Source organism: Drosophila novamexicana, unplaced genomic scaffold (assembly GCF_003285875.2).
Source record: "Drosophila novamexicana strain 15010-1031.04,08,12 unplaced genomic scaffold, DnovRS2.1 tig00000564-arrow-pilon, whole genome shotgun sequence".
NCBI lineage: Eukaryota > Metazoa > Arthropoda > Insecta > Diptera > Drosophilidae > Drosophila > Drosophila novamexicana.
In genome coordinates this window covers 3396650-3409376 of record NW_020824810.1, presented here as the reverse complement: position 1 = coordinate 3409376, position 12727 = coordinate 3396650, and the positions used below count along the sequence as shown (strand labels likewise).

At 39.5% G+C, this 12727-nt stretch overlaps 6 protein-coding genes across 6 annotated transcripts; 2 read left to right on the top strand and 4 right to left on the bottom strand.

Moving 5' to 3' along the window:
• Window positions 1-7: 7 nt before the first annotated feature.
• LOC115762497 (23 kDa integral membrane protein) lies at window positions 8-2725 on the bottom strand. Its single transcript, XM_030704734.1, has 5 exons — window positions 2584-2725; window positions 1586-1744; window positions 1340-1501; window positions 1078-1272; window positions 8-1013 (listed from the first exon to the last, which is right to left on the bottom strand). Exons 1-5 carry the CDS (start codon window positions 2641-2643, stop codon window positions 936-938), a joined length of 654 nt encoding a protein of 217 aa, XP_030560594.1. The 5' UTR covers window positions 2644-2725; the 3' UTR covers window positions 8-935.
• A 159-nt stretch (window positions 2726-2884) lies between these two features.
• Window positions 2885-4788, bottom strand: LOC115762218 (23 kDa integral membrane protein). The gene is made up of 5 exons (XM_030704352.1): window positions 4627-4788; window positions 4471-4556; window positions 3557-3718; window positions 3131-3493; window positions 2885-3073 (listed from the first exon to the last, which is right to left on the bottom strand). Exons 2-5 carry the CDS (start codon window positions 4534-4536, stop codon window positions 2984-2986), a joined length of 681 nt encoding a protein of 226 aa, XP_030560212.1. The 5' UTR covers window positions 4537-4556; window positions 4627-4788; the 3' UTR covers window positions 2885-2983.
• Window positions 4789-5012: 224 nt separating this feature from the next.
• LOC115762354 lies at window positions 5013-5787 on the top strand. The gene is made up of 4 exons (XM_030704523.1): window positions 5013-5087; window positions 5147-5299; window positions 5359-5526; window positions 5584-5787. Exons 1-4 carry the CDS (start codon window positions 5013-5015, stop codon window positions 5746-5748), a joined length of 561 nt encoding a protein of 186 aa, XP_030560383.1. The 3' UTR covers window positions 5749-5787.
• On the top strand, window positions 5696-6941 carry LOC115762412. Its single transcript, XM_030704601.1, has 5 exons — window positions 5696-5751; window positions 6080-6267; window positions 6322-6474; window positions 6535-6696; window positions 6758-6941. The coding sequence occupies exons 2-5, from the start codon at window positions 6193-6195 to the stop codon at window positions 6920-6922; spliced, it is 555 nt and encodes a 184-aa protein (XP_030560461.1). The 5' UTR covers window positions 5696-5751; window positions 6080-6192; the 3' UTR covers window positions 6923-6941.
• A 13-nt stretch (window positions 6942-6954) lies between these two features.
• On the bottom strand, window positions 6955-8888 carry LOC115762411 (protein late bloomer). Its single transcript, XM_030704599.1, has 5 exons — window positions 8495-8888; window positions 8365-8405; window positions 7601-7736; window positions 7178-7540; window positions 6955-7121 (listed from the first exon to the last, which is right to left on the bottom strand). Exons 1-5 carry the CDS (start codon window positions 8552-8554, stop codon window positions 7041-7043), a joined length of 681 nt encoding a protein of 226 aa, XP_030560459.1. The 5' UTR covers window positions 8555-8888; the 3' UTR covers window positions 6955-7040.
• A 382-nt stretch (window positions 8889-9270) lies between these two features.
• Window positions 9271-11655, bottom strand: LOC115762208 (CD151 antigen). The gene is made up of 5 exons (XM_030704334.1): window positions 11367-11655; window positions 10417-10605; window positions 10190-10354; window positions 9930-10127; window positions 9271-9601 (listed from the first exon to the last, which is right to left on the bottom strand). Exons 1-5 carry the CDS (start codon window positions 11424-11426, stop codon window positions 9524-9526), a joined length of 690 nt encoding a protein of 229 aa, XP_030560194.1. The 5' UTR covers window positions 11427-11655; the 3' UTR covers window positions 9271-9523.
• Between the last annotated feature and the right edge of the window lie 1072 nt (window positions 11656-12727).

Here is a 12727-nt window from a genome sequence, read left to right as displayed (position 1 = left end):
ATGTGTGTACATGTGTGTGCATGTTTGTATACCAAAGCCCCAGCGATGTCGGAAGCCAAACAAACAAACAAACAAACAAATAGCCGGGCGGTCTGACCCAGCCGGAGAGCTAAATGATTGAGCGGCCAACGAGCTACAAAGTGGTGCACTCTGGAACTGGGTCTATGGTAAATAGCTGCGACGCCAGCTCTCCAATGTGCCAGATGTTACAGCCGAGAAAGAGAGACGGAGAGAGATACGCTGTGGCGATCAGACGGCTCTTAGAAACTAATGCGCTGTGATTATCGAACACATTGCGTCATGAATGGGTAGCATGAGTCGATTGGGAATGTTAAGATGAATGAGCCGAATGACGCCAGCTCCAGGCCAGGCCGGGGTATGCATCCATAATAGATAATTAATAATAATTATACAACTGCCCTGTGCATTTACTACCGACAGCAGTTTATTTGTAATTTTCTAAAAATAATGTTGACAAATTTTTTGAAAAATTATATTCCAATTCGAAAAGTTGTAAATATTTGAGATAATTTAACACAATAAGCAAATAAGAATGCGACAGACGGCTGTAACCGACTGCTTAATGCTCGTTCACACTCCAATTGTGAGAATATTTTTTTAATGTTATCGATTTTGTCCATTTTGCTATCGATCTTCAACGCTCATCGATAGTTATTCTTTTAAATTTTGTTAACCCAAGTAAGATATAGATTTTTGATTAGATCTTTATAGGAGATCTATGTTATAAGAGTTGAGATATATAGAGCCCCAGTGGAGCCTGGCTATACAATTTTAACACTACGACTGAAATATATTCAAAATTCAAGTCTTTAGCTTGCAATAAAATTTGCATTCAGATTGGCGGACAGACAGGCATACGACAAACGGAATATACACTTTTTGCGTTTGTGATCGAGCTTGAAAATCAGTTCGTTTTAATAATGATACGTGTATCTTTGGCGTTCCTTGCGAAAACGTTGCACCAAATAGAAAGTACAGAAGCACAAGAGAGCCTGAAATGGAAGAGTTTAATCAAGTTTAATAAAAGTATCTGAATATAGCTAAAAAGGAACTCACCGTAACTGCAAATGAGCCCCATTTACTATTATCAGCATAATTAAAGAATCTCAAGAACTCATCGGCAGCGGCATTTACGCAGCCCGTGGTAAAATAGGGTATATTGCGTTTGCCATCGGGATAGCAACTGTCCGGCAATGTAGCACGATCGATGCTCACATAGTCATCGGGTCCATTGCGTCCGCAGCACTGGTACTGTGCGGCAACATTATGAAGAACTCAATTAGTGCCATATGAGAATTTCGAAGTTAATTTCACCTACGGTACGCTGTATTTTATCCATGGCACCGGGCTCGATCATCTCCAGTTTCCATTTGACATCAACATCTTCGACCGCATAGCGTTTAATGTAATCCTCATCGAAGCTGTTCCCAAACAAGCCAAACAATTGCACAATCAGCAAGGCCAGCAAGATGAATCCATACTTGGGTATTGGATGTTCGGGATTTAACATAGAATATCGAGTCAGGCAACGGCCTCTGGCACTTTGTTTATCAAGTTCACTCACCGTTGTGGTCAGGCACACACTCTCCTGGCAGATGCCGCAGCAGCCGATAATAGACGATGCAAACAGAACCCCGCCAATGACATACAGATAGATAATATATGCAGTCGGCGCCTGGCTCAGACTCAGCGTAGCAATGCCTATTATCAACAGGCCAAAGAGCTGTACGTTTATATAAAAGAGATAATTGATAATTATAGAAATTCCGATTTATTTGCATTTTTGTGGCATATGCAGGTTATCTTAACTTGAAATAAACTGGAATGTTTTTGGTGTAAGTTAGCTTTTGGATGACCAAGATTGAATACTTTTTAATATATATAGCGGCATTTTTGTATACTTATATTCAAGTTAATTTGCTAAAGGTACTTTATGATATATTGAGACGATGTTGAGCCTATTTGAGTCCGTTTATAGAGTTTGGATCCGGTTTTTTGCGAGTCTAACAAACTCTTTCAGACAAGAACTATGTTTTAGATTATTTAAGTGCATGAAAGTCTATGATATAGTCTTCCAATCCGACCTAGTTACAATCAACATAAAGATACAATGGGTATACATAAAAACAGAGGGACGGATATGGCTATATGCAGTCGGCAGCTGATCAAGAACATATATATATATATGGTTTATGCTGTAGATTCCTAAGATTCTGAACAACATTTTACTATAGCCTGCAAGCTCTTATGCTATATATATATAGCTTTATTTATTGAAAAACATAAAACGTCTCACAATATAAACATTTTATAACCCTTGGCTGTAACATATATTTTACATATATAAATAAGCGCTCACATATAAGTATTTCCACCTATTAAGTACACTGTCTAACCAAAAACCGGCTATAAATTCGGACAATTCTGATACAAAGTGCGAAATTCGAGGTGTCTATATATTATCTCACAGCTAGAAATATACGCTTTATACACTCAAGAACTTGTCACTCGACGGACGAAAATTGAATTTCTTAGGCGAAACTTCTCTCTTCTTTAACTTACCGCATAGAGCGTGTTGAGAATGTTGAGGAAACACTTAAAACAACCGGAAGTACAGCCCATGTTGACTAACAAGATTCCAAATGTTGAATTAATTGGCGTATATATATGTTGTATATATATATAAAATATACACAACCGATCGCATCGGCGGCAGCTGCCCGAATGATGCCAGACACAAAGGCATTGAATATATTTTGTTCTTCACGTTTTGAACAGTGTTGTCGAGTTGCTGGAATTGGAATTTGTTTTCTTATGGGAGCCGAAATTCAAACTGCGTACGTCGCATATTTATGTATTTTTTTTTTATTGGAAAACGGCAATTAAACTAATTTAATTGTTTAGTTTGGCTCGAAGCGCGTTACAACTAACTAAATTGCACTACAAGTATGCTGCGCTAGGTCTAATCCTCGCTAATGGGTGTCTCGTCGTCCTTGATCTTCAAGAGCTTGCGCGCCTTGCCCATGAGAAATGCAAAGAGCATGCTTAAAAGCTGTAATAAATAATTGTTTAAATTAGCACTAAGTGAATATTTATTGGCCGACTTTACCTCCAGCACAAATATGGCAATGGCTGCGTAATAATTCACATCAGCCTGAAATTGCAAACCCTGTATGGCCTTTGTGCCGCAGCCCTCCTGATATATATGCCTGGACACAGTGCAATCGAAGGCATAACAGCAGCTGGCCGGCAAGGCGCCATGCTCCTTGACCAAATAGTCCTGCGGCCCCTCCAGGCCACAGCAGCGGAACAGGCTGTGTATGGGCTGCATGGTGTCATTCTGATTTGTTCTCTCCGCAAACAAACGCTTAATGCGCTCCTCGAACCGCCACATCAGCTGGCTTTTCATGCTCGAGAAGATGATAAAGTAAATGACCAGCATAACGCTAGCCAAAATGCTGCAAATAATATACTGCAAGATGTATGAAACTTGAGTTAAGGTCAAACGATATGTGATCTATATATGGGCACTCACATAATTGGAGAACTTGTAGGACTCCTTTAGGGCGACATAAAGTCCCAGGAAAGTGACAGCAAAAATAAGAGCGCCGCAGAGGGCAGACGAATAGCCACCGTAGACCGAAGCCGAAGAGCCCCAGGTGACAACGCCGCACGAGAAGAAGAGTATATTAAAGCCCTGTTACGAAGAGAAAGTGATTAATATAATCGCGACAACACATTAACGAATACAGCACGAAGAAGGAATACAAAAATCGCTTGATATTGATAAAAATCGAAATAGATGCAATGTATCTGCATATGAGATGCATTGCAGTAAAACGTTTAAGAATACAGCCACAAAGAAGAATTAAGAAATGGCATGGAATTGAATCAAAGCAAATCCCTGTGCAGAAACTGTGTACATATGAGTAACAGTAAAAGGCAGTAAAACGTTTACGAACGCAAAGTACAAAGCAGAATTGAAGAATAGCAAGAATATTTGCTTGGAAAGCATATTCGTGCAGCACAGTGAAGCGTTAATGAAGCAAACAAGACAAATTGAAATATCTTGTATTTTTATGAGAAACGAATACACGGTGCATTTGTAAATAGTGTCGGAAGACAGGCGGCATTTCGTTCAGTTTAAAAATATTACAGCTATAACTATGGGCATGAAATGCCGTGGGGCTCGACGCGAACTGGCAATTATGCAAACATTTTGCCGCATTACGTATACAACATGTATGCCAAAATGAGATCGAAAGTAAACATTGATATAATTTAAAAGCAATTGATGGTCAAGTGCTGACAGCTGTTTATAGCTCTGATAGCTACCATCAAGACAGCTTTGATGATAATATCGATTTTTATTTTTTCTGCATGTGCTGAAATATGTTTCGGTCGATATTTGGTGCAAACGGCCTGGTCAACGACTGGGTCAATACTTACCGCAATTAGAATGCATGTTGTGAACAGCGCATATTTCCAGGGCGTTATCGAAAATGACTTCTCCATGATGCTAACCAACAAGACGACTATAAGAACAACAGAAACTAGCACAGTTTTAGACACAACCGAATGTATTCACGTATGTTAAAAACTTACGAGCGATTTTTCACTAGCTGCAATTGAATAGAGGCCGTTTCCGCCTTTATGCGTCGTCTGTGACAATGACAGTGAACCCCGTGTCTATGCTGCGTTGGGGGGCAAGCATATTATTGACGCGCCGCCGATTGAGCCAAGTACGGACCCGGTTGCGTCATTTATGGCCCGAACGCTGGCAGTCGACTGACGGCTGACACGGTTTTAGCTTCAGTTTTAGTCGTCGCATTTGGCGCAGGCGCTTCGACTACTTATATACAGGGTGTCACATTGAAGGGTTTGTGCAAGAAATAAATATACTACAAAATATGTTATAATTGAACTTAGGCTATTTTGGTAATTCGCTTGTGTGTCATTTGGCCATTAAACAGTTGGCCAAAAGCAATCAAATGGACAAGTTGAGCATCGCATTCGTCTGGCCCATAACATTGTGTATATGCCTGATAAATATCGGCTATGCGCAGGCAAGTATTCAACGTGATTTATTTATACAGAACATATTTGTTATTTAGGCCACATTTAGGGCAGTTTTCTGAGATTCACGAACATTACGTGCGAGAGCAAGGATCTGAGCACAAGCTCGATAGAGTATTGCTATGTCGGGCATTTGGATCGTCTGAGAAACTATGTGAGTGTGCGCTATAAGCTGTTTCAGCCTTTACAAAAGGACTTTTTCGTAAGTATCTAACGGATAAGCCAAACTGAACTTGGTTTTAAACCATTCGTTTGCTGAAGTTCCGTTTCAGGTTGATGATCAGGAATCGCAACAGCTGGCAGCCGTTTCTATATGCCATCGATATAGACTTGTGTCGTTTCTTGAAATCACGCTATAATGCCATAGCCAAACTGTTATATGGCTTAATTGAGGGTCACACCAACCTGAACCACACCTGCCCCTATATGGTAAGACTCGAGTATCCTGTGACTTATATATTGCAACATACAAGTGCTGTCTTTCAGAAGGAAAAGTATGTGACTATAGACAGAGTGCTCAACACGGATATATCTAAGAAAATACGCGGCCTGCCGCTGGGCAAAGGACACTATGCGGTTTTTACCAGCTGGTCCTGGAAAAACACAACACGAGCCATGACAAATATTTACCTGGAGGTTTTGAATGATTAACCAGTTAAGTATATTGTTAGGCTTATTTTGATTGAACAATTAAAAAGAAATTATAATTGAAATCAAACAATTTTTTGCGCTAATTATACCCTGTAGTTAGTGCAAGTGGGCAATGATAAACTAGAGTGCGATATTCAATTCTGCAGCTCAAATCTAATTATGCGTTTGATTAGCAGCAAATCCTATCTATAGGAAAACGAAGCGATTTTTCTCTAAGTGTAGCTGTTTGATGCCAAATTTGACATACTGCCAATAATATTCGCTTATAATCTTAAATAGAAAGACAAAGCGGAAAATATTTTCAGTTTTTTTTTATGATTTTAAAATACAGGGCATCGGCTGGTCGTGCACATTCAGCCAGAACACAATAACATGTTAATGCTTATTTCTATGTGATCTTGCCAATCAAATTGTTTGCATAAACATTCGCCTATTAACAATCAAATGGACAAGTCGAGCATTAAATATTTATGGCTAATACCCTTGTGTATATGCCTGCTAAATGTCGGCCATGCAAATGTAAGTAACTCGAATATATATTGAACAAACAAGCTGCTTATAAACAAAATTAAGGCAATCTTTATTAAATTCACAAACATTACCTGCGAGAGCAAATATACAAATTTGGCCAGCGTGGAATACTGCTACATCGGGCATGTGGACCAACTGACAAACTATATGAGTCTGCGCTACAAGATCTTCGAGCCGATCAAAAAACAGCTTTTCGTAAGTATTTCAAAAAGAACAAATTCAAATTAAAGCAAATGTTAAGCTTCAAAAAAACAGTTCCATTTCAGGTTGATGGTCAGAAGGAATGGCTGGACGCCATATCTGTACGCATCGGACATAGATATGTGTCGTTTCTGGAAATCGCGCTATAATGCCCTGGCCAAGCTCCTGTTGGGATTTTTGGATGGACGCACAAACATGAATCACAGCTGCCCCTATGTGAGACTAGAGTGCATAGTTCGTTTACAAATAATTCACATCCACATTCAATACTTTGCAGAATGAGAACTACATCTATATTGATAAGGTCATGAATACGGATATATCGAAGAGGCTGCCGGCTCTGCCGCTGAGCAAAGGGCATTACGCGCTTTTCACCAGATGGTCATGGATGAATGTGACACGCACGTTGTCGAATATCTACATTGAGGTTACAAATGATTAGCCAATTGTTTATATGTATATACATATATAGTAAAATTTGTGGCTTTAATATTGAAACAATTAAATATTAGTGTAGTGTTTAATTAAAATAATACTTAAGGCTTAAGGTTAGACTTTGATTACATCCAGACAGCATTGTTGCGACGATCTTGGTTCTTTAGGCCTGTTAAGAGCAGCCAGCCCAAGGCGGCGCCAATTGCCTGAAAGAGTTCAAAGTTCAGCTAAATTCTGGAGCTCTCAATAATTAGTTAATTACCTCGCCCACGATTAGCAGCCAGCAGACGATCTTGAATATCAACAGCCTGTCATCCAGATATTCCACAAACTGTGCCTTGCAGCCCACTTTGTATACTTGGCTTGGATTCGTACACTTGAGCTCGGGACAACAGCTGCGGGGCACAGCATGATTTATGACCGCATAGTCCTCGGAGCCATTGACGCCGCAACAGTGCAGCCAGGACTCGTAGTAGGCCAAGGCGCCGGTCTCATTGCGTTCGGCATCCCACAGCTGCTCGAAGCCCTCGTTAATGCTGCCCGAGATGCCATCCTTGGTGCCATGCGAGACCATGCTCAGGAACAGCAGCTGTATGAGGATCAGCACCACAATCGAGATGACATACTGCACAATGAGGATTCAGATTTAGTTCAAGTATTTGAGGTTGGAGTCAGTGGCACCTACAAAGAGCAGACGCCTGGGCGACTCGTGTGCCGCCGCCAGGCAGCCAAAGACGGCAATGATGACTATGACGACGCCCAGGCCAATGATTAGGCCGCCAGCCACATTCTCGCCAATGCTCACCGAGGTTACGTATGCCCTAGAAAGACGCAAAAATAAGTAAGTTTCGATTATATATAAATAGTAGTGTAGGGGGAAAGCCTCGTGGAAAGCGCATGAGATTTTACCGAATTATGGGGTAGACAATTTCAAACCATGTCTATATCGGATATTTGAGGAAACTATTTTCACAAGAATTTGGACCAAAAATAATATTGTTATATTTGAAAATTGATCTAGAGGCCAAATCATGCACAAAAACCCAAACCTTATGAAAATCGGTTGAGTTTTGACCGAATTATGGAAGTTGGAAATGGCGACTTATATAGGATAATAACGGGTATACCCTGGCCTTGACTATGGCACTTGTAGAATAAATTCTCTCTTTGAAATGAGTTTTAAGCCGATCGGAGGGTAAACAAAAAACTTTCATGCAACTGTTTAGCACTGTTGCAGTTCTTCCAGCCATGCTGGAAAACCAACGTCTACTGTCGGAAAATGCACGGAAAACTGTGCAAAACCAATTTGTATTGCATTCAAACGACTTTCAACTCTAATTATTGCAAAATAGTTAAATACATGTTCTAGTAAAAAGAAATATATAAAATATAGGGAATACTGCGCTGCAATATAATGAATACTTGCCAGTTGTATATAAAATGACTTACAGAAAGAAAATGCCAAAACCAATCAGCAGCAAGCCGAGCACCTGCAAATAAATAGAAACAGGTGCGCAACAGCGATATATGTTGTTATTGTTACTGATTTTATTTTTTCTCAATGGCCAGTTTTACACACCGCATACACAAAGTTCAGCAGCAGCAGCAGATGCTTCACTGTAGTCTCCGACAGGCCCATCTTGCTGTTGTTGTTGTTGTTGTTGTTATTGTTGTTGTCACGTTGCAGCTAGCAAAGATGCTGACGAGACGTGCGACAGCTGTCGCCCTGGCTAACCGACTAAACGACTAACCGACTAACCGACTGGCTGACTAGTCAGACTGGACCTTGCGATTGTTGGCTATTTAAATCAGCGATACCTCGACGAATGCATTAGGTGAGTATTACGTATATGGCAGTAGCAAGTTTTTTTATTTTTTTTTTGGGATAGTACGTATAGTATGTGTATCCGTCGGATACAAAATCACAGAAATCTGTGCTGGCTGACCGCTGCCTTTCAGTGCCGTGAAACAACTGAAACTTGCTGTGTGTTTTTATTTTGGTTTTTTTATTTTGTTTGTTTCTGAAAATGCGAGTTCTATACAAATGTTTTCACTCAGCCATTGATCTAAGTATAAAAGCGAGAAAATCGAGAGACGTTCGAGACGCCCACATGGCTGCTCTTATTGGGAAAGGCGAAGGCGCTTCTCCGTGTGTGTGCGAGCGTATCTGTGTGTGCGAGCGTGTGTGTGTGTGTATCTGTGTTTTTCCATTTTATCTCTTGACATGCTCGTTGAGGCTTGTTATTATTGCTGTTTCCATCAAAGTTGAATCCTACTCATTTTCAGATTTATTTTTGCTGCGCTTATTTTATTTATCTGGCAGTCAACATGAAATTAGTCAATAGCAACAGGTTTTATTATGGGTTTTTTGTTGTTTTTGTATTATTTTATTCTTTTTTCTTCTGACGTGGGAGTTGGTTCACAATGCCGCAAACATTGTTTTTATTGATTCGATGCGCTGGCATTGATATTTTTATCAATGAATATAGTAAAATATGTTTTTTTGTTTTTTTTTTTTGCTGTACTAAATTACAAATCACAATGGCACAAAACTAACTAAGCATAATAATAATACAGTTACAGAGCGACAATAATCAACAATTAAAGCTTAATTATAGAAACGCACGCGATCGCGATGATTTCGTATGCTATCCACCAAATAGCAGGTGGCCACCGAGCCCATAAACTGCAGGTGAAAAAGATAATAAATGAAAAACAAAATAATTCATTTGCTGTTGGAGAAATAATTTTTCGTTTTGTATTGTGCAATTAAAGGTATTCAGTGCACAGTTAAGGATATATTTTATGAATCTAATAAGAATCAGACAAGTATCCAGTAGGACGAGTAACATATGCACAAGAGTATGAGTATTTTGAGTAGCATGTGTCTAACAGTTTAAGTATTATGAGTATCATGCTATTAACATTATGAGTATTTCGAATATTATAGAAACCGGCATGAGTAATATGAGTATGTCGAGTTAATTGTTATGAGTATTATGCGTAATACACACCTCAGTCAGTATTAAAAACCAGCTGATTGTATGAAAATTGGCTGTTTTCTTGCTGACATATTGTTTAAACTTGATCTCACAGCCTTCCATGAACAGATTCAAGGGATTCGTGCAGTCACGCTCAAAGCAGCAGCTGGCAGGCAGTTCCCGCTCCAGCAAAATGTAATCCTCGGCGCTGTTGCGACCACAGCAATGCAGCTATTAGTCAATAAAGAAACCAATTAGAACATGTCCTAGGTAAACCATTAACATATACTCACCCACTCCTCGTAGATGCTCAGTGTGTTATTGTGCCTGTGATACACATCCCATAGCTCGTCGAAGCCCTGTTTCAAGCTGTTTGGCAAGGCATCTCTGCTCGCCGCAAAGCTAATGCTAAACATGACAAACTGTATGACCAACAGCAGTATTAATAAGACTGCATACTGTTAAAATATAATATATATATATTTATTGAATGCTATTTCACATTTAAAAGCTTACGCACACTTATCAGCATCTTTTTGCACTCCTTGAACAGGGCCACAGTGCCGAATATGCTGGCCAGTATAACGACAATGCCCAACAGAATGCAGAGTATTGAAGCCAGTTTCTCGCCATGATCAACAGCATTTCGTTGCTCGGCAATGCTGTCCAGCAGCCAGGTGCCATACCAGATGAGCAGACAGCCATTAAGCTATTTAAGGGATGGGCATGTAGATTAACTTGGGAATACATTTGGTCAATGTCACAGCAAAATCAACAGATTGCAAAATGATACGATTTATTTTTGGGCGCTCAACACATTTCACTTTTCCATAAAACGCGAGATATTCCGAATATCGAATTTGAGAATTTGAGAATTCTCTAAAGTGTAGGCAAATATTAAGTTATTTTTTCATCACAATTCTCAAACGGCAAGCACTTTTTTAAGATATCTGCTCCGGGTTCTTTCATCTTCCACAAAAAAGACTGTGAACATCGTTTGCCAACACTGTAAATCATTTCGATCAGAATACGCCAACGCAAAAATATTGCTGAATGTTTTCTCAAGATGCTGCTCCGAGTTACGAAATCGTTATTCTGAATCGTCTACGAAATTGTTTACTATTTCATTTTACGCAATAATACATAGCTCAGTTTCAGGCCAAATCTTGATTTGGAGCACCGTTTGTCAACACTGTAAACCATTTCGATCAGAACTCACAGAAGCTTTAATATCGCTAATTAATTTTTTCCGAGTTACAAACTTGACTTAGACTAATGTCTACAAAATTGTCTACTCTTTTACTTTCGCAAAAAACAAAGTTTCAGGCAAATCTTGATTGTGAACACCGTTTGTCAACACTGTCAACCTATTGGAATTCCGCAAAACCCCAAATAAGTTTGCTATTAAGTCATTTTGTTTTGTAGCTTTGGCTTTTGGTAATTGGGAACAGGGCTGATTGTTTAACTTACAGCATAAATCACATTGATGACACACAGTATGTAACGCAGCAGGCGCGTGGTGCAGTACATTTTGAGTTTGGACGTGGCCACTAATAAAACATGACACACACGGCGAAACGCTCACTTATAATTAGCTGCGCTTAACGTTTCACGCGCTAAAATTTAACAAAATGAGAACTAGACAAAATATTGTTCGAAACACTTTGTTTTGTGCGGCACACCTTGAGCAGCGGCAATGGTCGCACGGCAAATACTCGTAGCCGACTCATAATCTGAATTTGTTTGGCCGCATCTGGCGATGTCGCTGGCAGTCGAACGATTAACCCACAGTTCTTGTCGCCAGTCGTCAGACGGCAATGCAATAGACAAAAAAAAAAAAAAAACCAAATATACAAAGACCCACAGAGAATTGTCGTCTATATCTATAAACATAAAGTCAATATCAAAAGAAAACTCAGCCAAACACATATGATGAAAATTAGCGTAAGGCGCCCACGCTCTAAAAGATGAATACACAGATACAGATACGGCTACAGCAATAGCTACAGATACAGATACATTTATAGATATGCATGCGGATGCCAGAAGACTGACTAACGGAAACTGCGGGCTGCCAGCACGGGGCCCAACTGTTTGGCCCAGAGACAATGATGTCAACAAACCAAATTTGAGCTAAGAACCAAATGCTTCGACTATTTTAGCATTGAAATTGCCCTTCAGTGCAGCGGGTGGTCAACAGGTTCTGGCACATAAATATTAAACCCAGCAGATCTCTCGATTCTATATACCCTATAGACGGGGAAAATGGGACTGTGGCAGGTAAACCACAGAAAACAAACTTGACTCTATTCGACGAAATGCAGCTCACAAATAGTTCGAACCAGCTCGTGGTTCAATTTCAATTTGAACACAATTTGAACCAGCTTTTGGCTCAACTCTTAAGTTCTAATTTGATTACATATTTAAATACTCTACAATTTTGTATTTACAATTGCCCGTTGTACCGAAAATATTGCATGCTCTACATATTTTCATATACAAAATGCGGGCTATATTTGATTTCCTCCCCAAATTGGCAGCTAATCCAAATATGGTTAGATAAATCCAATGGTTGGGACCCGAGACCAAAAACCTTTTTAGTTAAAAATAAAATAGGTTTTAGCAGTTCAGTTCAGCACTTATCATGGGCTTAAAGTGAAGTTCGTTTTAATTAATCTAAATCGCAATTCCGGGTTCAAATCGATTCGTTTAAAAATATTGTGAACTGCATTTTTAGGTATAAACCTTTGACTTGTAGTAAATATCATTTTAAGCATACAATCAAAAAAATTGCATTGTTTTATAAAGTGATTACAGGGTGTCTGCTAGTT

Bases quoted from the DNA above. Each gene is read 5' to 3' on its own strand.
- LOC115762497 (XM_030704734.1), bottom strand. From the start codon at position 2,643: ATGGGCTGTACTTCCGGTTGTTTTAAGTGTTTCCTCAACATTCTCAAC. The intron at 1,502-1,585 runs GTGAGTGAACTT...CCAATACCCAAG, and splicing joins GTGTGTGCCTGACCACAACG to TATGGATTCATCTTGCTGGC. The intron at 1,014-1,077 runs GTGAGTTCCTTT...CTTCCATTTCAG, and splicing joins GGGGCTCATTTGCAGTTACG to GCTCTCTTGTGCTTCTGTAC.
- LOC115762218 (XM_030704352.1), bottom strand. From the start codon at position 4,536: ATGGAGAAGTCATTTTCGATAACGCCCTGGAAATATGCGCTGTTCACA. The intron at 3,494-3,556 runs GTGAGTGCCCAT...TACATCTTGCAG, and splicing joins CCTACAAGTTCTCCAATTAT to TATATTATTTGCAGCATTTT. The intron at 3,074-3,130 runs GTAAAGTCGGCC...TATTTATTACAG, and splicing joins TTGCCATATTTGTGCTGGAG to CTTTTAAGCATGCTCTTTGC.
- LOC115762354 (XM_030704523.1), top strand. From the start codon at position 5,013: ATGGACAAGTTGAGCATCGCATTCGTCTGGCCCATAACATTGTGTATA. The intron at 5,088-5,146 runs GCAAGTATTCAA...GGCCACATTTAG, and splicing joins TAAATATCGGCTATGCGCAG to GGCAGTTTTCTGAGATTCAC. The intron at 5,300-5,358 runs GTAAGTATCTAA...CGTTTGCTGAAG, and splicing joins CTTTACAAAAGGACTTTTTC to TTCCGTTTCAGGTTGATGAT.
- LOC115762412 (XM_030704601.1), top strand. From the start codon at position 6,193: ATGGACAAGTCGAGCATTAAATATTTATGGCTAATACCCTTGTGTATA. The intron at 6,268-6,321 runs GTAAGTAACTCG...AACAAAATTAAG, and splicing joins TAAATGTCGGCCATGCAAAT to GCAATCTTTATTAAATTCAC. The intron at 6,697-6,757 runs GTGAGACTAGAG...AATACTTTGCAG, and splicing joins TGAATCACAGCTGCCCCTAT to AATGAGAACTACATCTATAT.
- LOC115762411 (XM_030704599.1), bottom strand. From the start codon at position 8,554: ATGGGCCTGTCGGAGACTACAGTGAAGCATCTGCTGCTGCTGCTGAAC. The intron at 7,541-7,600 runs GTAGGTGCCACT...CTCATTGTGCAG, and splicing joins CGCCCAGGCGTCTGCTCTTT to TATGTCATCTCGATTGTGGT. The intron at 7,122-7,177 runs GTAATTAACTAA...GAACTCTTTCAG, and splicing joins GGCTGCTAATCGTGGGCGAG to GCAATTGGCGCCGCCTTGGG.
- LOC115762208 (XM_030704334.1), bottom strand. From the start codon at position 11,426: ATGTACTGCACCACGCGCCTGCTGCGTTACATACTGTGTGTCATCAAT. The intron at 10,355-10,416 runs GTGCGTAAGCTT...ATATTTTAACAG, and splicing joins GCAAAAAGATGCTGATAAGT to TATGCAGTCTTATTAATACT. The intron at 10,128-10,189 runs GTGAGTATATGT...ATTGACTAATAG, and splicing joins TGAGCATCTACGAGGAGTGG to CTGCATTGCTGTGGTCGCAA.